At 41.6% G+C, this 27,945-nt stretch overlaps 1 protein-coding gene across 5 annotated transcripts in view; it reads right to left on the bottom strand.

Annotated features, from left to right (window-relative positions):
* LOC111580763 (transducin-like enhancer protein 4) overlaps positions 1 to 25,550 on the bottom strand; it is a 49,345-nt gene extending 23,795 nt beyond the window's left edge. For 3 of the 5 annotated variants that reach the window (XM_023288647.3, XM_035956506.2, XM_023288648.3), the window contains exons 1-5: positions 18,493 to 25,550; positions 17,945 to 18,042; positions 15,964 to 16,027; positions 15,810 to 15,854; positions 4,203 to 4,265 (exon numbers count right to left, since the gene is read on the bottom strand). In XM_023288647.3, the coding sequence (XP_023144415.1) occupies positions 4,203 to 4,265; positions 15,810 to 15,854; positions 15,964 to 16,027; positions 17,945 to 18,042; positions 18,493 to 18,537 (315 nt within the window). In that variant the 5' untranslated portion in view covers positions 18,538 to 25,550. Of the gene's footprint in view, positions 1 to 4,202; positions 4,266 to 15,809; positions 15,855 to 15,963; positions 16,028 to 16,150 lie in introns of all 5 variants that reach the window. The other 2 variants (XM_035956507.2, XM_055011390.1) reach the window with 2 other exon arrangements.
* Positions 25,551 to 27,945: the final 2,395 nt, after the last annotated feature.

The following is a 27,945-nucleotide window of genomic DNA, read 5'->3' as shown; positions in this document are numbered from 1 at the left end:
ACTCCTGTTATACACCTCTTTGTAAATTCCTTCAATGTTTTTGGCAATTTAAATAACAAGTTAATAGCAAAACAGCTATAACCAGTGACTCTAGGTGATTTTGTCACCTGTTTGTCCCTCAGCCTCTACACAGTACAGCTACACAGTACAGCTACACGTAGAGAAACAGACATATTTGCAGAGAGACAGACCCTCAGAGAGGCAGACAGCTACCAGGGCAATGTCATACAAAGGGTACAGAGAGCCGAAGACGGATCCAGACAGCTAGAGAGAGCAGCAAGATTCATCCAGGAGCGCAAAACATCAAAGTAGGCCAGAGATGAAAGAGCTTATCAGGTGTGAAAATGAACCTGTCCATTGAGTTCAGCTGCACCTCTGCAGACTGAGACTAACCCGGCTGAATGTGACACACACACACACGCACACGCACACGCACACACACAAGAAAAGATCCATCAATATTGGCAAATAGGTTTCACACCATTACTGTGCACAGTTCTGATAATTGCAGGCCTGGGAGGAACAATGCACAGTTCAGTTATATAGTTAGTAATTTAAGTTTGACATTTCAGTAAATTGTTGCTTCATTGCTAGCACTGGCACATGATGCTCAGGGAGGCTAAAAGTCAGGCTCTGTTTGGGAAGTGCAGCAAAGTGCAAATGGCCGGTAAAGTAAACAGTAAAATATGACAGCAACAGCTCAACATAGGAAGAATTGGTTAAAAAAATCATCTTGCTAATAACAGAGTCTGATATCCCCTTTTTAGTCATGTGGATGTTGTAGAGCAGCGCAATGCAAACACACAGGATCACATGGGTCTAAAAATGTAGGTACAACAGAGGTAGAAATAAACCACAGGGGTTTTGTGATTCCATCAGTCTCATATTGTAAAATCTTGCAGCTGTCTTTGTAGTACAATGCATTTCTAGAAGAAGAAACGAACACACAACACACAACAGACTCACTATGTGCAATAAAGAACTGAGTCTTGCACTGGACTGCACTTTACACTCATCCTACTGCTCATGTGCACTAAGACCGTTTACATCTTTATATATTTTTTTATTTTATTTGTACATAGTGTGCCTTTTTCTATTTTTCATATATAGCTGGGAGTCACCAATCGTAATTTTGATGCGTGGAAACACAATGACAATAAAGATTCCTGATTCTTGAAAAGCTAAAAATAGCTGAAAAGAAAGGCGGAAAGGAGATCATTATGCACAATATTCACCCTCTGAAACCAAAATACAGCAGCAGGTTGGGCAGGTATGTCCTTGTCTTTAAAAAAAAAAAAATCAACAAAATTCATAATTTATCAGAGTGAGACACTGTAAAAGAGAGAGAATCCTCAGATTTTCAACTTTTCTGATAGTAATTGAACTCATCATATGTTATGTGCCTTTCCATCAGGAAAAACAGCCAAACCTAAGTTTAAAATGGTGAAATTTAATCAAAATACCCAAATTTGTAACTACATTTTGTATGAAAAAACAAATGTGCAATCTTTGGTGCCAACAAAAAGCCCAAAGTGACTCATTTGCATCCAACAGTCACATGACAAATATTCACTGACTTTTTTTAGCTGAACTGGGCTGAACTGCAGGCTGTGCTTACACTGAGCAGAAAGGAGACAAGTATAGAAACAAATTAAACGTGTAAATATAGTCACCATTTTTTTTACAGTATTGGCAGCACCTCTAGGAGTGAAAAATTGGCAGGAACAAATGAAAAATGTTGGGATGGTCATGCGTAATGTCTATTCTCTATGACGCTTCACTTCTCAAATCAGACGCTGCAGATTTGTCAACATATTTGTCCTGCTACAGGAATTCAATGAACTGACGAAGCTCCTCCGACGTTACGCAGCAGCTCTGTAGAACAGGCACAACAACTTGCTTGTCACAGCCTTATTGAATATGAATGAACCTCCCACCTGGTTGTTCCTCTCCCTCCACCTGTGTTTTGTGCACCGTAGCACTGCCAAAACACCACACAGATGCCTGTCTAACATCATAACATAATATCATAACCCTGTCAGACATCCTTTTTGTTGTGGTTACTCCACAGTGGGTGGATCACGAACACTTCTCTGAAAGGTTGCAAGAGAAAATAGGACTATAAATATTAAATCCTCAAATGAAAATGAAATATGACTTTATTTGTTTATTAAGCTGCTGAGTGGAAATGTTCCGCAAAAACAGCACACGAGCCAAACAGAAGAAGTGATATCATAAACAACCGGCACTGCTCCCAGTAGACCACACATGGAGAAACTGACATGTGACTGACATCAACACGTTTAAACCTGTGCATTATGAATATTTTTGCTTTTAAAAACTCAGAGCAACAGTTTCTCTACATAGTCAAGCATCTGCACAATTTCAGTATTTTCTACTTGCATTCTTTCTGTATTCTTGCAGAAGAATCTGTGCAATATAGACCAAATCTGTTCAGTAATATGAAGAATCTACAATACTACTGTTGTTCAATATAAAGAAATGTGCAATATCGGTATTTCCCACATCCAGAGGAATCTATGCAATATTGGAATTTCAACAATAATCTCTACAATATCAACAGTACTTATGTATATTTTTGCTTATTTATGTTTTCTACTGATGTTGCCTGCGTGTTTGCACTAACCTCTTTGCTGCTGTTAACACGACTTTATCTGCTGGGGGATTAATACAGGTTTGTCTTGTAACTTAAGAACCATGCAAAAATGTGAATTACAACAAGAAACACACCAATCAGCCACAGCAATAAAACCTACTTCTAAATTTCGTACGGGCATCCATTGTGCCAACAAAATCCAGAACTGTCGGAGGGTGAACAGAGAGACTCTGAAGGTGTCCTGGTGTCTGGCACTGGGACGGTTGCAGCAGATCCTATGATTTCTGAGGAGTTGGGGACAGAGCCTTCATGGATTTGATTTACTCTGTACTGCAAATGCTCAATCAGATTATGATCGAAGGTGTTTGGAGGCCAGGATAACATCTTGGACTCTTTGTCAAGCTCCTCTAGCCATTCCTTGGTAGTTTTTTAGGCATAGCAGGGCATAATGTCCTGCTGGGGAGAGGCTACTGGTGTTTGGGAATTCTGCTGCCATGAGGGGTGGTTTGTGTATAAGTAACATCCACATAAATATCAGAACCCAAGGTTTTCCAGCAGAACATTGCAGTGTAACATGATAAATGTCTTTCAGTGCAGCTGTCAGTGGTTGTAAAGTTCTGGCTGATTGGGGCAGCTGATTTAAGAAAAGGCACAAGATTCCCAACTTTAGCGAAATGACCTAATATCCTACTATTATCCTGCTATTATTAAAATGGGACTCAGCCATGCTTAAAATACATAGATGACATATTTCAAACCAATGTATAATCTTATTAGCGACAACAGTGCTACTGTCAAATAAAATTCCAAATACGTGGACAAACAATATAAGAAAAATGACCAAAATAAAAACAAAGAGCTCTCGCAAACAGCCACAGTGGATGTGATTTGCTGCACAATAATAATAACATGAATGTGCTGCATTTCATATGCGAGGCTGTGCATCAAAACAAAGCGGCTTCCTCTCCCTGCCTCCCCTCTCTGCGGGCCTCAGGGCTGTGTAGCAGCACCACAATCTAATGCCATTATTCCTAATCCACCCTAAACCCTCCTAATCCATGGCTAATCTGGAGAAGAGCTTTTGGAGAGTCCACACTCACTCCTTCCTGCTGTTCCCACCCCTCAACACACACACACACACACACACACACACACACACACGCACACACACACACACACTGTTAACTCCTCAGAGGAAGGATTTATCAGCTACACACACACACACCTAAAGATTCCATAATAAACACACTGTGTAAAACGCACTTCTCACACCCACCACTGTATGTGCACACAATTTTAATGTGTTTTAGCACAAAAGTATTTTTCTCTCACACACTCAGCCGCTGGCTCCTGCATATGTTAGTGGGAGACATTTGATAAGTTCAGAGCATATCTGCCTATCCTGAGCAGGGAGGATTAGCCCAGGATAATCTGTGTGTGAGTGTGTGTGTTCATATTTGTCTCCTTTGCCTCACAATCCACCACACACTTCTCCTCCTTCTATGTATTCTGTCCTCTTTTCTCCCTCTCTGTCTCACACCCACCTCCTTCTTAACTCACAGTGACAGGCATTTTGGAGTCTTACCTCTTGAGAGAGGAAGGGGATGACTTGGGCGCAGATTGCGTTCAGCCGCTTGACGATCTCCGCCTGCAAGACAGAGAAGTGGGTGAAGAGAACACAATCATCTTCAAATTCACCGGCAGACAAGAAGGCGTTGTCCTCAACCTTCGACCACTGACATCAGCTCAGGTTATGTTTAAGCAATAACCCACATCGTTGTCATGTAAATATCTGTGTGGCAACTTCATATGAAATGATACAAACTTGATACAGCTGTTTGAAACATAACTGCTAGAAGAATCTTTTGGCTCAGATGAAGTTGTGCATTTTAAATTTCAGTTCTTTGCTTCACAATCAACCAAAGAAGCACTGTGAGGATGGTGGAGCAGTGAAAAGAGTAAACAGAAACTTCATCTGCAGGAAAAAATGCAAGAAAAAAAAGACACCAAAGTACCACCCACACTGTTTGGTTTTAAAGATGATCTCTGGGAAGCACAGGCAGCGCGGCGATGAGCGCTTTCACCAGTGTCACCAAAACAAACTTCGCAGACAAGCGCTCTCTGAAACGTCATTACAGAGTTATTATTGTAAGCGCATCGTGTCAGTTAAGAAGGCCAACTAAAGAAGCAGATATAGATATGATCTTGCGCTTTTTTTTCCATGAAGTTTGCACGCTCAGACAAAAATGCAAACATTTATATGTAATTCAGTCACTTGAACATATTCACACAACCACTTTGCAATTATCACCTCATTCATACTAATCTACTGTTGTCAGTTGCACGAATACTAGTCATTATGTTGTATTTGAAACTGGAAAAGACTTCAGGAAGCGAATCTGTATGCACAGCTCATAGAAACAGACATCTATACTGTATATAAACACACAAGCCTCATGAATGCGGAGGGATGAAGCATTCATATGGTTCTTTCTTAAGGAAAAAATATTTACCGCCTTCCCATTTCTACTCTTTGAATGTCAAGCACTTTCTTTCTCAGGCTACATGAACATGATTGCAAAGTTATCGCACCACGTCTTTGGCCTTAGCATCTCACTGTTGTTTGCTTGCAGTGGAGGGTGATCTATATGTTACCTTATTAAGCAGTACAGCTATATGTGTTAAAGGTCCAGTGTGTAGGAGATTTAATGGTAGAAATGGAAGATGGCCTTCGTAATTATGTTTTTCTGAATGTATAATCACTTGAAAAGAAGATTGTGTTTTTGTTGCCTTAGAATGAGCCCCTGATAGCTGTAGAAGAAGCTGGTCCTCTTCCACAGCATCTGCCAGGTTTCCACAGAAGCTCAGAAGGGAAAAATCTAAAAACTGGCTTGTTTCTAGGGCTCTTTTTCTTGTTTTTGGTGTCCACCATAGGTTGTCCTACACACTTGGAAGAGGAACGTGAGGTGATGGGGTGTTTAGCTGGTTGCAGTTTGCAAAATCACCGCTAGATACCACTAAGTCCTACACACTAGCCATGTTTCCATGAAATGTGTCAAGCAAATTATAAGCGAACTATTGAACTTTTGCAAAAAATAAAAAAAATAAACAACACAAACAAAGAAATCACAAATCAGGGTTGTTTCTGTGTTCCATTGACTAATTTAGATCAAAAACTACGCTGCATACCCCAAGCAGGAGGGGGCGGTATAGGCTACATGACTATGTTATGCATGACTATAAAAACAGTGTGGAAGAAGCTGGAAAACGAACCAGTAGTTTACTAAAAGCCGAAAAAACCTTGAAGAAGAGACAAAAGACTTTAGCCATCTTCAAGAGAAAAATGGAAAGAAACTCTTCAGGTTTCAGTTTCAGTTGGGAAATGTGTAATTATTCTTTCATGTCAGCTGGTATTGGTCATATTTCATGCTGTTCTGAGACAAAGACAACAATTGTAGCTGAAAATTCTGATCAGTCAAGTGAGTTAAATGTTCACTACATCAGAATCTATTTGAAAAAGGTGTTTGCATTCCGTATTATGTGACTTCCTGCAGCTCTTTTTTGTCAAAAAACAGTCAAGTGAGTGCGAATTTTGGTGTTTCCATTAACTTTTTCTGACATGATACTTCAAAATACACATGCTGACACAAAATATGCTGGAAACAACATTACTGCACCTTTAAATATCAATGCCATTGCTACTGAGATGGCTAAGCCTTATCATTAACAGAGTAATTGACAGAATAATGGAATAAAAGAAAGTGCCAGTCCAACAAAAGCCATGAACTGAGAACAACATGGTTGCTTAAGCAGAATGCTAATAAACACCAATTCTATGTACACAAACTATGGTGTTAGAGGAGTACTGCATTGACAACTTAACACTGTCAATGGATAGTTTTAAAGAATACATTAAAATCCACACAGCAAAGAGACATTGTATTTTCTATTCAATACACTCTATGCTTGCCAAGCAGCTTGATCATCGTAATGTCAACATCTGTGACTTTTAAAAACTATTTTAGATACACTTTGTCAGTATAATTTAGCACCAACTTCACGATAATCCAACTCCCATATCCAACTTCGAATGACCATATCATCACCATGAAGCAGGGATCTAAGTTAGTATCTGCTTATTGAAGATCAGAATCCATGTATTGGTAACAGTGATAAATAACAAGAAAATGCAGTACAGAGATGCCAGACAAGATTAGATGTCATCCCAAAACAGTGCTACCATTACATAACTTAGTTTGTCCACTACAGAGACGAGATCTGTTGTGGTTTTTTTTAAATCAAATATCTGATTGAAGTCAGACTTTCTCAGTTCTCAAATACGAAAGTCTTAAATAGGAGTACGGTCCAGGCCATAGCACTTATCCTTCCGTATCTCTGAAAGGTTATTCTACCGCTGCACTCTTTGAACATCAATCAACGTCAGCCTAATGGACGATTTTGTAAATAGAAACCCAGGATTTGGCCCTCTTGAGGATGTGAAGGAGTGCAGAGGGAGAAGTCCACTTGAGCAGACAGCTGAAGGAAAAGATGTGAGATTTCTGTCGACTCAATCTGCTAAATGAACAACCGAGAAAGCCCTTAACGGATTGAGATATCCCTTCCAAGTCCATGCAGAAGATGCTACATCTCTAACTTGCCAAGCACTTACAACCTTGGCAGAGGTGAACTTTGCTCTGGCATCAGTGGTAGCAGAAGCCCTCAGTGGCAATGACAGCAAACCCACAGACTCACACTGATATAAACCCTACAGACAGTAACACAAGCAACACTGCGGCAGGATGCTTCACCTGAACACAACATGCACACACACACACACACACATCCACGAGCATAGACACACCTCCACAGCCTTCTCTGTATTCATCAGATGTTTCTGCTGAACCCAAGGGTTGGCTTTTTAAAGATTATACAGCACTCTCTGTCTCTCTCTCCAGATCAGGTAGGATTTTTTTTTTAACAGGAAATTGCCTGATCCACTGTCCCAAAGGGAGTGCTAGCAGTGCAACTCAAATCCAAACACAAACACAGACAAAAGACACAGACTTGTGCAGAAAACACAAACTAATGGGCACACGGGGATGAACATCACCTTCTTTATTTGTAGCACTAAGTATGTTCGGCTATAACAGGCAGGATTTCCTCTTGCGATTAACTCAGATGAACATTATCGCATCTATTCCTGCAGGAGGTACGTTTATGTGGAAACTGCTGGCAGCAATCTGCACTTTATAGTGTCGTTGTGAGACAAGGATACTGTTTCAGGGTAAAGGGGTGTATTCTTGTTGGGAGCTTTGCTTTGTGACCTTTACACTGAATAATTAAGTGGATGCAACTAAAATATTGATCCATTCCATCTTTTTCTAGATAAACAAATGTATTACAGTCGATAATTTGTCAGAAAACACAGAAAAATCACAAAAATCCCCCTGCCAAAAAACCTATGTTGTGTTTTTGAAAATGTTCTGTTTTGTATAAGAAGCAATAAAAAACCAAAAGACTTTCATTTTATCCTCACATAAGACAAATATGCAAATGGTGGAACCTGAGATTATTCAGAATTTTGGCTTAAAACAAGTAACCACTGTCAAAATTGATCGACTGATGGTCTAATAAATTAATCACTTCAGCTCTACACTGGAGATATTCACACTAAGACACGATTTTGCCAAAAGTGCAAATTAGATTTAAAGAACGGGCAGAAATTATAGTTTTTTTATGATTGACCACTAAATGCAAAACTATTTTAATTACTAAGCACAGTACTATATAAATAAAGCAGATTCTTATGTATTTTGTCAAATTCTTTGCCAGTGTTCAGTGTTATGGAGCAACAGTCGAGGGCTGAAAGTTGGCTTTTACATCTCTGATTTTATCTCGACTGAGGCTGAAGATGAAGAAGCACTTTGCCGAAGCAGCAGCAGCAGCTCAGGTAGAAGATTTCTGCAAGTTTAGAGAAAAGATGTGTAGGAGAAAAGGCAGCTATTTTCTCTAAAAATGTGCTCAGCGAGGCAACACACAAAGAAAAAACATATAAAAGATGGAAGCACTACTTCAAGTTGAACGTTTTTCACTCATCAGACATTAGCAGTCATACATTTGTGAGAGATAATGCACTCAAGAGGACCAATATTGATTCATGTGGTGTTCAGTCTTGATTATGCTTGGAGCTGTCTTACAAACAGCAATACTGTGTTAGACAATACTCTTAGATGTGTTTGACATTCGGGGGCTCTCATTCTTTCTGATGAGATGTTCTTTTGTTTCTTTTTTGTTTGTTGTTTTGCCCTGAACTCTTAACACAGCACTTGAGAGGGCGTAGATGTAGAGTTTGAAAATATTTTTGCAAGATACAAAATGTCTGAGCGACAACAATCAGCAGAGTTAGGGAGTCATTTAGGGTCAAGTAGAAAGGGAGGGTTGCACTTCAGCTTACCTGTGATTAACGCCGAGCTGCAGCCGTGCGCGCACACACACACACACACACACACACACACACACACACACACACACACACACACACACACACACACACACACACACACACACACAAGCATAGACAAACTAAAACACTGACATTTTCATTTAATATTTAACGTTTATCCAGGGAAGACTTTGCTGAGCACACATGCCCTTTCTCTGCTCCGTTCTTCTTCTCCACATTCATGCACACCGGAGAGCTGCCCAGCACATATTAGCCTTGGAGATGCTCCACTGAGGCAGCTGGTTGGGGTTTAAGTGCCTTGCTCAAGAGCAACGTAATATTTCACAGCTAAGAGACGAGTCGGCGATCCTCTAGAAGGAAAGCGTCAACCCTGGCTGTAGCTTAAGAGGTGCACTGAATAAAAGAGCTGCTTCGTTTGGTCTGGAATAAGTGAATGGACGTTCAAGGAGACGGTGAATGGATGGCTGACACTTGCAGCGGTGAAGATCTGCAGATAAATCACCTTGAAAGCAAGATAGCTGCCAGGTACAAGATGACCCATCAAGGTCCCACAGCTGGCTGAAAATATGCCACAAAGCATGAAAATCATTTAAGTGTTCTAAGCTCTCAAGCTAATATTGATTTTGAAGTAAGCAGCCGGGCATTCTTTTCCTCAACAAGAGGTGAAAGATCAACTACAAATCAAAAATACAAAATGCAGATTTTTTTTTTTTTTTTGCTCATTTGGTCGTTTTCTTATATTAAATTAGCACATCTTTTTTGCCAACAGTTAGTAAAGGTGAGTTTTTTTACTTTGCTGACATGTGGAAGACTGTAGACATAATCGAAAAATAAGGACATTCCTTATTTTTGAAAGAAAGGCAGTCTTTTTCAATGAAGATAACATTAACTTAATCAGAAATACAGTCTAGACATTGTTAATGTGCCAAATGACTATTCTAGCTGGAAACGGCTGATTTTTAATGGATTATCTCCATAGGGGTACAGAGGAACATTTCCAGCAACCATCACTCCTGTGTTCTAATGCTACATTGTGTTAGATAATGGTGTTGAAAGGCTGATTAATGATTAGAAAACCCGTATGCAGTTATGTTAGTACACAAGTAAACGTACCAAATCGGCTAAAACATGCAAAACTCGTAAAACTGTTTTTTTTTTTTTTTTTTGAAAGTAAAACTATAGAATGTAAAGTTTTTGGATCGGTTGCAGAGGCGCTGATCTTAACTACCAACCTGCGTGTCCGATCGATTCATTTTGAAGACTTGACCCTGAGACGTTGGCACCGAAATGGAAACAAAAGCAGTGGAGCAGAAGAGGAAATGGAGCTGCTTCTCCACAAGGCAACACAACCAATTTCAGGTGACATTTTCCATCAGAGGCAGACCGTCATGAACGCTGGCCAGAGTGCAGAGATGTCAGCCAGTCTGGCCAACACGCCTGTTCTCACAGCAGAGACCAAAGCAAAAAAGCACGTTTCCCTTTTGCTTCTCGCAAAAGATGTCCTGCAGTTTGTGCAAACCTTAAGAACTTGCTTCTTCAACAATCAGGGCTCAGCTTCGACCTGGACCTGTCAGCCCGGCTTGACAGTGACTAAATAATAAGAAAACGACTGGCCAGAGAATCCTCTAAGGTTAGGACTCAAACCGGGTCGATCCGTGCAGCTTAGCGCGAGATTAGAGGACTCTGTGGTCACATAAAGCAGCAGCGACCTCTGAGGTGAGATCACGGGTGCTGAATTTATCTCTGAGACGCTGGAGAAATGTTCCTCCAAAAAAGAGAAAAATCTCCCGCACGATATCAACAATATCAACAAAGTGCAAAAAATGCTACGATGTGTCTGAGCCACTGAATCTGCTTTTATTATTCACCTGAAAGAACCAACTTGTTATATATGAACTGGCTGGATTACAATATTCTCTTTGTGATAACAAGGCGGTAAGTCAGTATAGCACAAAAACAACCCGACAATAAACACGTATCACTAAAGATATTGTCCAAAAGGATGATAATAATAATAGAAAACAGAGAACCGGCTCAAATACTCCCACTTTAACTCCTAACAACAAAGAAATTAGATCAGGCAGGAGCCCTGGAGTCAGATTGGGTCAGATAGAAGATCAAATGTCCATCTCCCCTGTGGAGCTTTGTAAGCACCACATCAGCACCACTTTTCACCACCAGCTAATACACCTAATGGACCCCACCATATAAAGGCTATATTCCCCGGTGACTGTATGTGTGTGAGTGGGTGTGTGAAAGACACAGCTAGATTGGTGAGGAGGGACCGAGAGGGAAAACAAAGGGCTTCATACAGACAGACAGGCTGCAAAGAGCTCATGCTGCACAAAGAAGCCCAATGTAAAGATTTAGTTAGCTGTTAATACGACGCAATCCTTAGTTGAGCTTGAGACAAACTCTGCTTTCATCGTGACAGGAGTTAGTCGTGGAGACACACTGAATGTCTGTAAGTTAAGGCCCCCTTTCTTTTCTTTTTTTTCTCACCAAATTCACTACAAACAGAGATTTAAACTGACTTCTGTCACATTTCACTAATTAAAACAGTCATCATACAATGATTAGACGAGATACTATCTGCATTGTAAAAAAAAAAAAAAAAAGAATTAATAAACTGAAAATTTGTAGTTTTACTGATTTTTTTCTCATGTTTTTGAAGTACAAAAAATATCAGCAAAATTAAGTCTAATGTAAAATATTTTAAAAAACTGTCACTGAATAACCAGAGAATTTCTGTCCTTTAAAGAATTTACTTTTTTTTTTTTACATAAAAAGACTGTTACAATATATTTGCAATATTTCTCTATCACATACAAACAACAGAAACAAATACATTATTTCTGTATTTTGGCATAGATTTCTTTGGTAAATCTGAGATATTTGGCCTAATGTTTAATAAATATCTTTTTTTCACTTTCATCGTATGTTTTCCATTATTTTACACAATATTTGGCTCCCCAGCTGCCAGAATATTAGTGTTTTTCTACAATGTTTTTAACAATGTGCAAATTGTGAGTAATAGTAATATTAAATGCTGCTACCATTTGCATGTTAGCAATAGTCACAAATTGCATCTGTCAAGCAATAAAATTAAAGAGATTTCTGTCACATCATTTTTTGTTTTTTAAGTATTTTACCTTGTCAATATGTCCTTATGCTGCTTTTTTAAATGCATGAAGACATTTAATATGCAAAATAATCTGTCAACATCGTTTCCACCTTGAAACTGTGGTATACTGATAACAGACTAAAAAACACAGATCCAGACTTTCAGGATTTCATATGTAACAAACCTATTTAACTAATCCCACCAATTTGCAGGACGTTCTGTATAACCATTCTTCTAAAAAAAATCAGTTTCCGGGTAAAGCATATCCCAACAGCTATTGTGTAGAGTACTCTGAGCAGAGTGTAGGTGAGCTGGTGTGCTCCAGCTGCAGCGAGCAGTGGAGGGGTGGATGGATGGTTACACTTAAGACATTTTAAGCCAGGAAAGGATTTTTATTAATGGAAATTAAACTTATAGACATGCAACTTTGATACTCAAAGATGACTTTTTAGGGGCAAAATCAATGACCGGAGAGGGACTTTAATTAATGAGCTTTCGAGGTGCCGGTAGGTGGATTTTTATTACCTTTGGAAGGAGTCCAGTCAGCTGTCTACCCCATTTCCAGCTTTTATGCTAAGCGGAGCTGACTATTTGCTGGCTCCACCACACAGATACAGAAGTGGTATCAATCATCACCTAACTACCAGCAAAGAAGAGAATAAGTGCATTTCAGAAAATGTCACACAATTTCTTCACACCACTCAGGTTTATCTTGTGACCCCTTGTGGCTTCTCAACCCCTAGATTGGACTGTTACACAGAGACGTGATGTTTAAAGTTTCTACATCATCAGAAAGGATGAAGAAATAATTAGAACGAGTATCATATTATTGTGTTAAATCTCATTTACTTTAATTTGAAGGTTTAATCTTATCAAAATATCATCGAAAAAAAAAACGGAATACGTGACCGAAATGTTGAAAATGAGACAAATGGCTCCCTATCCGTCGCAGTAAAATGAGCTGTCAGACCTCATTGAAATCACTGCCAGTCTTCAGTATCAAAACGTCTTATTACTTCCTTCTTTCGCCACTTTCTCCTCCCTCCTCCTTCCCTTTCTTCCCTCCACATCCTTCGCTCGCTTTATTTCTCTTTCAGCCTCGCTAATTTGCAATTGATTAGCTGTCCTCTCGCCTGCTCGGTCCCATGCTCTACACTCCTCCTCCCTCCTCCTCCTCCTCCTCACCCCTCTCCCCCTCCCCGCCTGTCCTCTCCTCCATCTACGAGTCAATTTCTCTTTAACGAGCGCTGGTACATTTCACTCCCCGGGCACCGGAGCCCTTCTGTGTAAATAAAACAGAGAGCAGAGCCAAAAATCAATGGGCCTATTACCCTCAGAAAATGCTAAACAAGCAATATTAGCGACTCACTTGGTAGCGGAGGCCGACTACCGCATTAATGCCCCCCTCCACCCTCCGACAACATCATCACCACCACCTCCTCCTCCTCCCCCGTCTCCCTCTTCAATCTCGGCATCCACTCAACCGGCCGCCTGCTCCTCGCATCGTCTCATCGAATGCCATGGATAGAAAACACACATTAACGCCTGGGCACGCTGCTGTAAGAGTCAAAATCATTTGCTTCTACAACTCACACGCACAAAACAGGCGCACACGCACACAGACACCCCCACATACACACACAGACACACGCACACAGACACCCACACCCACACACACACCCACACACACACACACACACACACACACACACACACACACACACACACACAGACTGCTGGCAGAAATTAGGGATTCACTCTCCAGACAGAAATCACTGGGCACCAAACAGAGCTACAGGCCACATTTTACCGCTTTTTATTTTTGTCTATCTTGCCCATATAAACACACACACACACAAACACACACACACACACACACACACACACGCAGCAGCAGGGATTTATAGCAGACGCCCATATTTCATCAGACCAGGCTGATTAGTGTGCCAGTAAAAAGCTGCATGTGTGTGCAACAATCACACAAGCAGACAAACACACAACCGAGTAAATCTCTACAATATACAAGCGCGCGCGCACACACACACACACACACACAAACTAAATAAACAACCACAGTGTGCCGACAGACAAACACACACAATAACACACACAGAGTAAACATGTACAGTATGTACAGGCTGTTAAACACACACATGCACACACAGCAAAGCAAACACACTGTATAGATACAGAAAAACACACACACACACACGCAGCGAGACAAAGGCCAAGCATTTATCACTTCCTCTCATACTGGCACACACACACACACACACACACACACACACGCTCGCTGCACACACCATTTCTCTGGAAATGAATGTGTAGCTGGTTAGCTGTGGTCCATTTATCCTGGCAGCTGATGTGTGGTTAACACAGACATTTATGCTAATGACCTTCCGTGTTTAAAAAAAGGCAGCAGTAATGTAAAGGCTCGTTAAAGGCCAAATCCTCGTTCACGCGACTCATTTTTCAGCCCATTTTCTTGTTCAATTAAACGGATGAAATTATTATTCACATGTGAAATCGCTATTCAACCTCACCAGGCAGCAAACCACTCTAAAATAGAACAGATGAGGAATGATATTGAATTCTTAAGTGTGCTTTTTTTTGGGTATCTCTGTAAATACAGTAGATTTTCATTCTGAAATACATGACCTTTAAAGTATATCATAGGATATAGTAGAAAATGCTTCTTGCGTTTTACCATTACATTCAGTTTTCCTAGAATTAAAGCAGAAAAAAATTTCAGAAAGTTGTTCGTAGTTGTAATAAAATTTACGGCTGTTTTAGAGGTGTGTTTTCTGCACTTGTTAAGTTGATGTTTAACAAATGTGAACGCAATCGTTTAAGCTCATAGGTAACACATCAATAATATAAAGTGATTTAAAAGGAATTAAATGAATATTTATAGTATGTGCAGGTATATGTGTACATATACTTCAGTGATAGAGTAAGTTAATAGCTTTATTTCCTGTATTTAAGGCGTAAGAGTATAGTGGGTGTGGCTGCTAGTCAGACACACAGTTTCTTTAAATCTGTTTTATTCTCATTTGTGATTATTTTGGAGAGGAAAATTTTGCATGTTAGTACATGAGGAGCATCAAGCTAACGGTTTCCTTCAATGCAAAACTACAGAAGTCTTTGAAGAACCTGCAAATAGCTGCAAAAAACACGCAGATACAGTGTCTTTAGGGAAATCAGATGCTAATATGGTAACACGTGGTTGAGGTGTTGACCACAGAAAGGCAAAAGCATCATTATAAGGCGATAAAATAACTAAAACTTGTGTATTCTTGGAGACAACAGCAAAACACAAAGTTGTATGAAATGTAAAACCCGGTAAAACATGGTGGGAAACTTGTCTGTTGGTCTTTAAATTCAGAACTGAAAAAATTCACTGTAGTTTGGTTCCTCCTGCTATTAACATTGAAGGGCTGTTGGTGTTAAATAAATAATCTCCAAGTTCATTGTGAGTTGGCCAGTGTGTTTAGTTCAACAGCACCTCCAAATTTAAAAGAATAACTGATGTTGATCATGTTTCCAGCCACTACACTGTGCTTTGAATCACTTCTTTTCAACATCTGAGTAAAAATGTTTCTTACCTGCTTGTGCATCTCGATGTTCAGTCCGTATGACATTTCGTAGTACTGAAAAAAAAAAAGATCAAAGCAAGGTCAACGAAACACGTCTTCTCCGTTCCTCTTTTCGCACACACCAAAAATACTAATGAGTACACATGTAGTGGGTGAGACTCACCATCACATAGTGTCTCTGCATCTCTGTTTTCTCACTGGCCAGTTTCTCACATTCCAACTTCAGACTGTGAGGCAAAAAAAAATGTCGTTAGATCAAACATGTCAGTCTACACACATGATCCACAGTAAAATGTGCAATTTTGCATGTTTTGTCATGTCACGGAAATTCACAAATATGACTTTACCACCTTAACAAACCGAAACTGGAGATGCCACTGTGCAAGTCACTGCATCCTGTCACTTTAAATTTGCATTTCTAAATTTGAGTGCAACACAGAAAGAAAGAAAAAAGAAGTTGTTTGGATCACAGCAGTTTTCCCCCTGCAGACACAGGCACTTACACAGCAGGTGCAGTGCAGTAATTAATGGATCAATGGACGACCACACAAACCTCATCATATATTCTTACAGTGTGAGTGGAAGCCTAAACTGCACCATCAACAAAAAGCAACCATATAATGAGGATCCATTTTACACTAAAGCTTAACTCTTTCAAATGTCGTCCGTTACCGGAAATCTCAGATACATCATTGCATAAGGCTTTCGTTCATCTTTTTATGAGAAAATCATCAGGTGTATAGTGTTGTGAAACTTTTGCAGGGACAAGAGAAAAAAATACTTCAAATATATTATAAAAATGAGCTATTTTATGTAACTGAAATTTAAATGCTTGAGTCAGTTGAAAAATTCAGGCACTATTGGACGAAAACCTTCAATGCCACTAAAAAAAACAACTTTTATGGAAATAGGAGCTTCAGCTTGACAATGATGGCGTCCAGGTTGTTGTGTCAACTGAGCCAAAAGATCAATTTTCAAGTTTTTAGCTTAAAAAAAAAAAGTCTCATCATGCATTTAACTTCCACCTAAATGAAAAGTGGCATCCATAAAAATCTAAAAAACTCCAAAGACAGTAATTCTCAGCCCTTCTATCTGACACATCTGACCCACCCTTACTCAGTTTTTTTCACCAAATCAGCACCTCCCTCCTCCTCACTGCCATGAAACAGTTTAATCCAGCAGCTGCAGCATTAAGCATGCAGCACAGCGTCCTCCCTCCAGCCCCGTTCAGCCCAAGGATTGGCCAGCAAAGTGGACCGCTGGTTCATCTCACCAGGTGATTGGGTCATAATTACAAGGTGGCCAGGAGTGTCCGATTATTATGCATTGGTATCGTGCTTATGGTTCTGCTCCGAGCAATGTATTTCACACTTCATCATGTCGGGTAAAAAAGTATTTCACACCACTTGCACTCGCAGAGAGAGACGTGCATACCAAGGTCGATGGGGTTTACCTGTGGTTAGTCACCAGTGATAGATGGACCTGAGACAAACCGGGATCGTTAGCTCCACGCGGGGTGTTTGAGGATTTCATGGCATCTCCAGATGGATCCACATACGTCAAACTTCATTTCTCAATCAGATGTTAAACATGAATCAATTTTCTGTCTTCTATTTCATGCCATTGCATCATCCCTAATTTTTTTGTCATACTGTGTGATTCATACATGACTGGTGCAGATCACAGAACTCAACCCTCTTCCAAACCTAATCTGAGGGTTTGTATTCATAACATGAACTAATCCTGCAACCGGTGAGTATCACCATGACCAATTGATCTATTGATTATTTTCTTCATGAGTCATTTGTCATGTCTGTACAATAATACCACTGTAAGCCCAAGGTGACTTTAAAGATTTCTTGTAATGTTTGACCACAAGCATAGAAGAGCTACGAAAATCAGAAAATACTTCTACACTACTTTTAAAATTAATAAGCCAATGGGGGCATCTTTTATGTAATAGTCATTTAATATCAATAAATTAATCAATTAATCAACTATTGGCTAAATGCTGCAGCTCTGACATGGACCTGGAATACAAGAAAGATCAAATTTCTAATCATGTATCCAAAGCTTCACCAGTATTTTGTCATCTGGCTGATGAGCTGGTGTCTTTACGCAGCTCCATCCATCCACACTCTCACCTGTGATACTGGGCTTGCAGGAACTGGAACTCCTCCTTGATCCGGTCGCAGGACTCGGTGACAGTGAACTTGAACGGCTGCCCCGGCTGGTGAGGGACCTCGACACAAAACCAAAAAAAAAAAAAAAAAAAAAACAGCGTGCGAAGGGGGGAAGAGAGGAAGAACTGAGCCACCAAAGTTCACTGTCACGACACGCACACACAGGCAGGACTGCAGCTGACAATAGGCCTCTGTGATACGGATGGCCTTTTGGGTTTCACTCCTTAACACATTAAACCCACGCACACACGCAGACACACACACACACACACACACACACACACACACACACACACACACACACACACACACACACACACACACACACACACACACACACACACACACACACACACACACAGCTGCAGCAGTTTGACAATGAGCGCAATTGTCAGAGCGAGCGCGCAGTGGCACGGAAACTTGATCTAAACTGATTACGCACCAGGCGCGCTGCTGTTAATCTGCGTTGTTCTGACATAGTGCCTTGACTGTTGCTGCTCTCTACTTACCGGATGCCGTGCCGGGGGGTACATCTTGCTCAGATCTCGAATCATTTAAAATGTATTGTAAAGTTCATCCACACGAGCAGGAAAACAAAACGAACGAGGAGCGATCTTTTCCACCCGTGCGTAAAAAAAGAGGGTCAGTCAGTGGCCGGTTTGCAGGCTGCGTGCAGGTTCCGTAAAAACTGGACACATCCTCGGACCTTTGGCTGGTCAAAGATAGTAATTCAAAAGTCCATTCAGGGTGATGATGAAAGTTGTCATCAGCCTTCTCAAAAATAAAAAAATCACCTTATTCTATGCGCACAAATCTTAATCTCCCTCTGAAACTAACAATGAATCCTTAATTTTCTCAGATTTTCTCTACAAAGCATCAACTTTTTTTTTTTGCACTCATGACCCTGCTGAGCTTCTCCACTGCGTCCCCCGCTCCTCTCTTCGTTTATCGCTTTATTTCCTACTCGCCTCCGTTCGCATCCTCGCACGGCACCGACGGAGCGAAGCAACCTCACCGACTGGAGCCGCGTTGCCCCTGCGACGCCAAATTTAGAAGCAACCAGTCGTACGGGGCGCAATTACATATTCAACAACAATTACCAGGAGCCCATACCGTGACGTCGGGACGTGTAGTTTAATTCACATTAGTCGATAATAAGCCCTACAGATGTGCGTCCGCTGGAAAGAACTACAACTTCCCGGCTGCTCCGCGAAGCCCCCCGGAGCCAATGGTGTGTGGTCTGAAGGAGGAGCGCCCATTAAAGGCAGCCAATAGCGGGAAGAAGGTGCACACACTGCCCTGCATCTTCCTGCCAATCACCCGCAAAGTGTCCAATCGCATCCAATTTATGCGGACTCCCCACGTGGGGGCTGAATCTGGTACAAAAGGATGTCACAGGGATTAATCTGGAAACTATCTGTTGACTTATGTGTTTTTCATACAGACTTCCAGGCACAAGCGAACATATGGCCCCTAGGTGTCTTCCTGTTTTTTTTTTAATTGAATCGCCTATTAAACAGTCTGATATTATGTCCACCGATTGCACTTACAACCCTGCAATTAAATTCCCATGCAGTTCTCTCAAAGGTTCTATAAGATGCAAATGCTTGCATAAGATGTAAATCATATAGGAGGGGAGAGGAAATAAGGTAAACACCTGCATTTGATTTATTATTACTATTCCAAAGGTAGGTTGCATGTGTTAACTCTTCATCAAACCCTTTTTTTCTGTCAGTGACATGATGGGAAATGGATTTCTAGACTATTTTATTTTAACTAGGTAGCAGAATCACAAGTAACAGCCCTGCATTAACAGATTACAAGGATTAGGGTTACAATTACAGATGTATTAGCCACAAAATATAATGAAAATATCAAACTAAAAATACTCAAATGGCAGCAGAATGTCTGATATCAACTATGTCGCTGCATAATATATCATATTGTCATATTATTATTATTGATGACCAGTAAGCATCATTTAAATCCTGTTTTTAGCTTCTTCATGTACTGTCGGCTTGCTTAATAGTTTACAGTGTATGATTGAATAAATTCATCCTTTTCTTTCTGCAAATGTGTGAAATCTTAACCAAAAAACTAACAAGCAACTGAAGACTCAAATCTAGTGGAGTAAAAAGCAAAAGATTTTCCTCTGAAATGAGAAAGACTGTAAAGTCTATAATTAAGTAAATTTTATATACTTCAAAATTGTAACTAAGGCCTTTGTGACCTCATGTCAACCCTCATCTAATAACTCTGTTGCTTATAATACAATGTTTTGTGCAATAGCTTGTGCATAATTTCCTTTTTGATCAAACTATAAGCACTGCATCTCAGATTCAACACAATATATATTCTGCACCTGCTCATAAATACCTCCCTGCCAATAAAATGACTTAAAAGAACCACAATCGGAACCAACTTGCAGCACATTTTTGCGTTATTTGTCTCCCCTTCAAGTGCCCCAATCCATTTAGTGCACCTACTGCTCGGTAAATTGAAATATTACAACCAGGACTCTCTTCCCCTTTCTGTCCTAGCTGATACCATTCATTCTGAGGGAATGAGCGTATACAGTGTGGCAGTGAGTAGATGTTCAGTGTGGGTAGATGAAAAGCGCTGTTGCTGGGTCAGCAGCCCATCAAAAATCTTGATCCGGAAAAATCTTGATCATCTTGTGCTGCACTTTGGTATTTCTTTTCTTAATTTAGCATCACTTATTGCAGCAATTCAGGATCAGATTAGTGAAAATGTGCACATCTGTCTTATAGTATAACAAAAGAGGACTTCTATAATGCTTACATGCTACATCTTTCCTTTTTTTTCTTGCTCAAACACACACACAGGCGTCCGAATGGTTATCCACAACATGACACCACATCAATCCTCTTTCCCCGTCAGTCCGTCTGCCTGAGTCTCTCTGTCTTTTCTGTTGTCTCTGCTTCTCCTTCATACATACACTGCACTGTGCACACACACACACACACACACACACACACACACGCACACACGCACACGCACACGCACACACGCACACACACACAACGCCTCAGCCACTCAAATACACATCTCTCTCCACCACACATACAAACTAATATCTCAGGTAAGCACAGGGCCTAAAGTGACCTGCTGTCGTGGTGCGTGAATCCACTAAGGCTTCCGAAAAGGTAATATCATGCCCTCCCCTACTTCCCCATCATCCGAAGGGTTTGAACCATGATGTGGACGAGCAGGGGGAGGCGAGGGGAGGGAGGGGGGCAGGTGAGGAGGAATAAACAGATTTATTTGCCTGCGCCCCTCTCTGATTATTTTGCCCCTGCCTTTTGTTCCAGACCTTATGAAACCCAAATGTCAAGTGAGGCGAGGGCCTCATATCGAGTCCTGTCAATCACGGCCCTCTGCGCACCTGAAGCCCTGACGCCGGATTATTGGCTTCAACACAAGGGCTGCCTTTGCCGCCAGGCACGATGCCTCAGACGATTCGACAGCCAAGTTTTTTCTTTTTTTTTTTTTTTTTTTTCTAAAGAGGAACTTCATTTGGCAGCTGATGCACAGGAGATTGCACAGGAGCGGATTTTGAGGGGTGGGTGGGCAGCAAGCTGGATGTGTGTTATAGGGGAGGAGGGAGGCTGCAGAGTGGCTTACCGGGGGAGGAGGACGGGGGGATAAAGGAGGAGGTACATGAGTTGCGGCGGGGAGTTGGGTGGTGAGGAAACCTGACCTTAACATCTTGCTCAGTGCACTGATCCCACCCAGTACCTGTATGTATGTCTCTTAATCTCCCTCCCTCCTTTTCACTTTCTCTCTCTCGCGCACACTGTCAACTGTATCTGCTTATCTTTAATATTATACTCCCTCACCGTTACCCTCTGACAGCACAGCACTGACAAACAAACCGCCGGTCATATGTACCCTTTGTTCAGCTTTAACTGCAAAACATAAAGCCCAGAATGCATTGTTTTCTCCGTGGGTGTCACGTCACATTCAAATGTGCAGAATTTGTGATTTAGGTGGAAATGCACAACAAGAACATGTAACAAATTATCAGCCATCCCTCATTCAACTTTCTACACAAATCACAGCAGCAGCAGCAGCGTGAGCTTAACAAATTCTGTACATCCCCAGACAGACTGTTAGCTGCTTCTTTGTATTCTAACAGGACTCTAGAATTCTATGGAAAATCTCAGCTGAAACACTGACAACATTAACTCCAACTCTCAGGCTGGAGGATGTAAGGCTCCCAGACACTGGCATGTTTCACTAAATTAAAATAGAGCCTTTAGCTTAACTCTCTGTCTTGCTTGATAAACTCAAGCTGAAATTTTGCTCAGGCATCATCTTTGTTTCTATTGTTTTAAGGTTTTAAATTTGTGATTAAATCGTATCTGTTGAAACAGCAGATGAAACCTCTAAATAGGTGTGTTCAATGTCCACCTGAGTGACACTGAGCTACTGACTAAAGATATTATACCATATATCCTACAACCACTGACGCGGAGGAGAAAAAATCAGATCTGAACCAGCATGTTAAAACATCAAGTTTCACAGCAGTTGACCAACAATTCCCATATTCTACTCAGCAAAGTTGCTGTTTTTGTCAACAGAGTCTAGTACGTTTGAAGAGAGCATCCAGCAATATTAACGCTGCAGTTTCCTGTTGGAAAGGCCCATCTGGTAGGGTATAGCAGTGAGAATATTCTAAATATAGCAGGACTTTTCTTTAGGTTGCCAGTTCACTGCAGTTCATCGGTTAGTTTTCCTGCACGTTCTCCTCTCTACATCACGGAACTGGTGCTGTACCAACAATACCAAATACCTACGACCCAAACTATTCCTTTAATATGTCTGCTGACGAGTTTAAGCAACACAAGTTTATGTTTGGCTCGAATCAGAGCTGAAACTTTCACAACCAGGTCTTCCTGCTGCATGTAAAACAGCTCATCTATTATGCTACATACACATGTATACGTACTTAACAACCGCTTCGACTGTTTTACATGTATTCATCCTGCAGCTTTAATGAAGGAGCACATACACTGTCACCCTCACAAACATAAATAGCTTGTTTTACCACCTGAGATGTCATTATCACATATACTAGGTTGATCAAATGCATCTAAGTCTCATGTGTTTTCAATGTAGTTTATATACTGAGGTGCTAATTAAACCTTGAAACACTTTAAATGCTCGAGGAAAGTATCATTATATAGCTCATAATACAGTCCTTATATGTAAATCCAAAGCTCTTTACATGCTTAGAAATAAGACTTTAGACTCAAACACAGTTAAAACAGGACATACATTCACAATACCAATGATCCCTTTGGTTTATGCTGTTGTCCTAAAGGTCAGCAGGGTTACAGAGGTATATTTGCTATGAAACAAAGTCATTGTCCTTTCACTACCTCACCATCCTCTGGGTATATGTATGAAAATAATATAGCACCTGCCTATCGCCGGTGTATGTGTGTGCTGGGAGGGTTCAGTGTCTAACTAATCATACTTCAATGAGCACTAACCACTGGTCCGTGTTCTTAAATCTCCTGTCCTTACAGCAAGCTGCGTCTAAATCCCCCATGGTTGCCCCTTTAACACGTCATTAATCCCCGGCGGCCGCCCCTTTGAACGGGGAGCTTGTGTGAAGGGATAACCAGGCCCCCTCAGACACAGAGACAGAGAGGCGGAGGCAGCGCAGTGCTGGATTTACTCCGCTACCAGCAGGTTAATCCTGCCTCCACACTGAGTGAGCGGAGGGGAGGCAGTGTGTGTGTGTGTGTGTGTGTGTCTGAGGAAGTGTGTGTGTCTGAGGAAGTGTGTGTGTGAGGAAGTGTGTGTGTGCATCTTTATTGGAGACAGTTAAGGATCGGCTCCATCTCGGTAATGACTCTGGGGGAACATCAGCATCTGGTGCTCAAAGTCATCCAGTCCCCCCGAAAGGAACATACAGATTGCTGCCATTTCTTTATTAGATTACAAATGGATGGATGCAAGTGTTTGTGCTGATAAAAACCGAAATAGCATGGAGCGACCAGATGACAAACAGACCGAGACGCTGAAAGCAAAGGGGGAAAAAAGAGAAAGAGACAGACCCAGATGAAGAACAATTAATTACCAGGGAAGTGGTGACATCGAGAACGTCTGAGAACTGAAATCCTGAGGGTCCAAACAACGCAAAGAGCAAATCAGAGCTACTGTGTCTCAAAACATGCTTGGCAGACACTGTAGAAAGAGGTATCATGGGTAAATACCCCTCTATTTAGCATTTATATACAGCATATAAATACTGAATGGATACTTACACCACAATATAATGCAGCTATAAGCCAAAATAGGAACATTTTGAGTGTTTAGCATCTGCCAAGAACTGTAACTTCTCATAGGAAGAAAAATTACAACTGTGTTTTACTATATAGCCGTTCACTTGTTTTCATACGTATACAGATTACGGATGATCACAGAAGAAGTTGCAATTGTTGACTAATTCAATAACAAATACAACTATATAGCATTAATGAAAACTTATTATATTGCTTATCAATGGATCCACAATATGAATAAATGCAGTGAAAATCTGATCTCAGTGAATCTCATCTGTACTAACAGCCATCAGATCACCTGAGTCCATCCATGTTTGCTCCACTGTAACTAATCAAATCCCTAAATGCATGATAAAAACTGCATGTGCAACACTGGTAAATTACTCAGTTTAATGTATCTCATTAATAGGGCAACAGGGCAGTTGTTAACTTTTCTTTTCCCTGTTAGAAGTCCTTGCCTTTGTCTGCTGTGCAAGAAGAGTCTCAGATAGGCAGTTGGACTTTTAACATTCTGTCTCCTCTTCAGTCTAAAAGACTAATCAGCCACTCGGCAGGGCTCTGGCTGCTAACCAGGACTAATTCTGCCTCCTGCTGGCTGGTGACACACACTGGGACAGCCATGATTGGCTGTTTAGCACCAGGGGGTACACCTCTGATTGTCTGCTTAGCATATTTTCTCCCCTCATTCTGATGGCACATACTCATTCTTATCCTCATTGCACCGTGCAACGCGAAGGAAACGGGGAAGTTATAGATGGCGGCGAGCGTGTGATTGCGTGTGTTACACATTGTACGCCGCAAGGGTGTGTTTGGGAAAACAAAAAGCCAAATTCACGACCAAGCCCGCCTCTCCTTTTTGTCCCTTTTTCATTGTCCCCCCTCTTTTTTCCTTCTTCATCTTCTTCTTCTTCACCGGCGCGACACAGATCAGATAGAATGTCACCTCTACAAACTGCCGCGAGCTAATTAGCTGTTAGCCATGTTTGTGTTCTTGACTGATGACAGGATCATTTACTCTGGTCTCCAGCTGGCTCTGTTTGTCGGAGCCATCTCATTAGCATGGCAAATTAGTCCCACTCAGTCAGGGTTCTGCCTCACCCAATGAGAAGTGATTGGAATGCAAATCAATCAAGAGGGCGGGGAAATGGAAATCACAAAATTGCGGTGGAGAGCCGGGGATGACAATGTTGTGTAAACTTTTATTTTGGAGGGGATGGAAAAAATCCGGTCAGTTTGTTGGCTGCAAATTAGATGCAAACGTGGGGGGGGGGGGGGGGGGGGGGGGGTCAAGATTGATCCAAATTAGGAATTTGTTCCAAAAAAAAAGTGGGGGTGAAGAGCATTGTTGGCTTCCCTCTGAGAGAACAAAAACATTCACGGGTGATGTGTTGCTCTGTGGCATGTGACTATTATTAGCTGGAGGAAGTCAACTGTAAATTGTCTGCATATTACTCTAAATTTGTGCGTTTAATTCCCCTAAAAACCTCAGATTTCATCAACAGCAGCGATTCATCAAATCAGTGCCTGGACGTCTAGTTACAGTATGTCTCTGAATTAAATAAAATCCTGGCAACAGCAACAAAAAATTATCAATAAATAAACAGGCCTCAACATATTAACAAGCAGCACTGCCTGGCATAGGAACCTTGTTTGTCATCATTGCTTTGTAATTCTGCTAAGTGAGCTGTTAATACATTACCAGCGTAAAACAATCTCTTTAATTTAATATTCTGTCATCAGGTTTTTCTGCTCATCAGCAGGAAGTTATTGATCAGGGCAGCTTTCACAACAAGGCAGCTGCATTTTTTTCTACCTGTCAATCAAAACAGCATTTACATTTGCTTGCTTGTATAGCCGTGATTTGTCTTTTACATTTCTGGGAAATCTGGGGAAATTATACAGCAAATGTAAGAACCTACACAATCTTTTTTTTTTTTTTTGGCTTGTCCAGTGTAGAACAAAAGATGAGCGAGCCGCTGGGGTTTTCTAGGTACATTTATGTTGTTAGAGGTGCAGGAGGTCTCTGTCTCGCCCTGTCTTTTCTGTGTGTGTTTTACTCCTTCAAGTCAATCTCTGTGAAGCTGCCGCTGTCTCCTGTTTCATTTGTCGACAGGCTTGGCAGCATGGAGGGGAGGGAGAGGGAGGGAGGGGAGGAGGGGGAGGGAGGGGAGGAGGGGGAGGGCTGCTGGAGGAGAGAAGGAGGGGGAGCAGTAATGTAAGAAAATTGGAGGATTAGACGGCGAGCCCTCTTCCTGTCTGCTGCATCACCCCCTCCTCCTCCTCCTCCTCCTCCTCCTCCTCCTCCTCCTCCTCCTCCTCCACTCTTCCTCCTTCTCATGCCTCCATCCAACCCTCAGACTATAATAACACAACCTGACATACTGACGACCAGCCCCCCCCCTCCTCCCCTCGCCCTTATCCCTAACAGATCTGTCATTCCTCTTCATTCTCCCGGGCTTCATTTTCCTCCTCTTTTCCGCGGATCTGAAACCTGGACTTCTTCCCTCTTACTTTTTCTCCCAGTTCAAAGAGCAGCTACACTCTATTTGTGTCTCTCTCAGCCTTCCACTATAAATTACTTGCCATCATCAACTTTCTCTATAACCTTTACAAAGACCCCGCTCGTGTTATTCAGGAAGATCACTACATCTGAGGCAGATTTTCGTTGTCGCTGTGTTTTTTTGTTTTTTTTTGCATGCGAATAACGGAGCGTAGAGAATCCGGTGCTGACACCAACACAAGGCAAAGAGGTAGTAGCGGCGGTGATGGAGGGCTGGAGTTGGGAGTGGGGCGGGGGTGAGCTATGAGCCAGAGTTTCAGAGTGTGCGTGGAGGGGTCTGAAAGGGCCTAAATGGATCTACGATTGGACTCTCTGAGGTCGTCATCAGCCCAGATTCGAGGCCATTAGGGCCTATTTAAAAGAATTACTTCCAGGATGCAATCAAAAACCCTGATAGGTAATCAATGGCAACTAGATCAGGGCACAAAGGCAGTCCATGTGTCTCAATCAGCCACCATTCAGCAGGACAGGGAGATCAGTCCCAGCCACATACTGCATTCAGCATGCATGCACACACAAGCTGCACATAATATACAATCACGAATACCTCAGACTCATGTACACACACACACACACACACACACACACACACACACACATGTATGCAAATGCACAAGGCTAGAGAAAAGTGCACAGTCTCTGCGACAAAGCCATGCATTGTCAGAATATCCACATGCGCACACACAACGGTAAGTTGATCTGCAGATGGCCATGCTACTCTGCTCCGCTCGCAGACAGTGATTTATCAGGAGGCACGTAATGCCTCCAACACCACCCCCTGAGCTTTAAAAGAAGAATTACAGGACATGAAGGAGAGAGAGATGGAGAGAGCGATGGATGGAGGGAGAAAGAGAGACGAGTGGGAGAAAAACGATGAGTGGGAGGAAGGAGGAGGGAGGAGTAACAGGGGAATAGGTAAGAGCGAAGGAGGGGTTGAGGCTGTGGACAGACAGGTTGATTTATTAGACCTTCTAGTTAACGGGCCCTCTACACGGACACACATTGTACACACACATGCGCACGCACACACCTGCAGCATTCAGCGAGAGTGGTGAGACGGGAGAGGTTGCTAATGCTGCTCAATG

Source organism: Amphiprion ocellaris, chromosome 6, assembly GCF_022539595.1.
Source record: "Amphiprion ocellaris isolate individual 3 ecotype Okinawa chromosome 6, ASM2253959v1, whole genome shotgun sequence".
Lineage (NCBI taxonomy): Eukaryota > Metazoa > Chordata > Actinopteri > Pomacentridae > Amphiprion > Amphiprion ocellaris.
The sequence above is the reverse complement of the archived record's forward strand: the minus strand, read 5'-3'. Positions and strand labels throughout refer to the sequence as shown.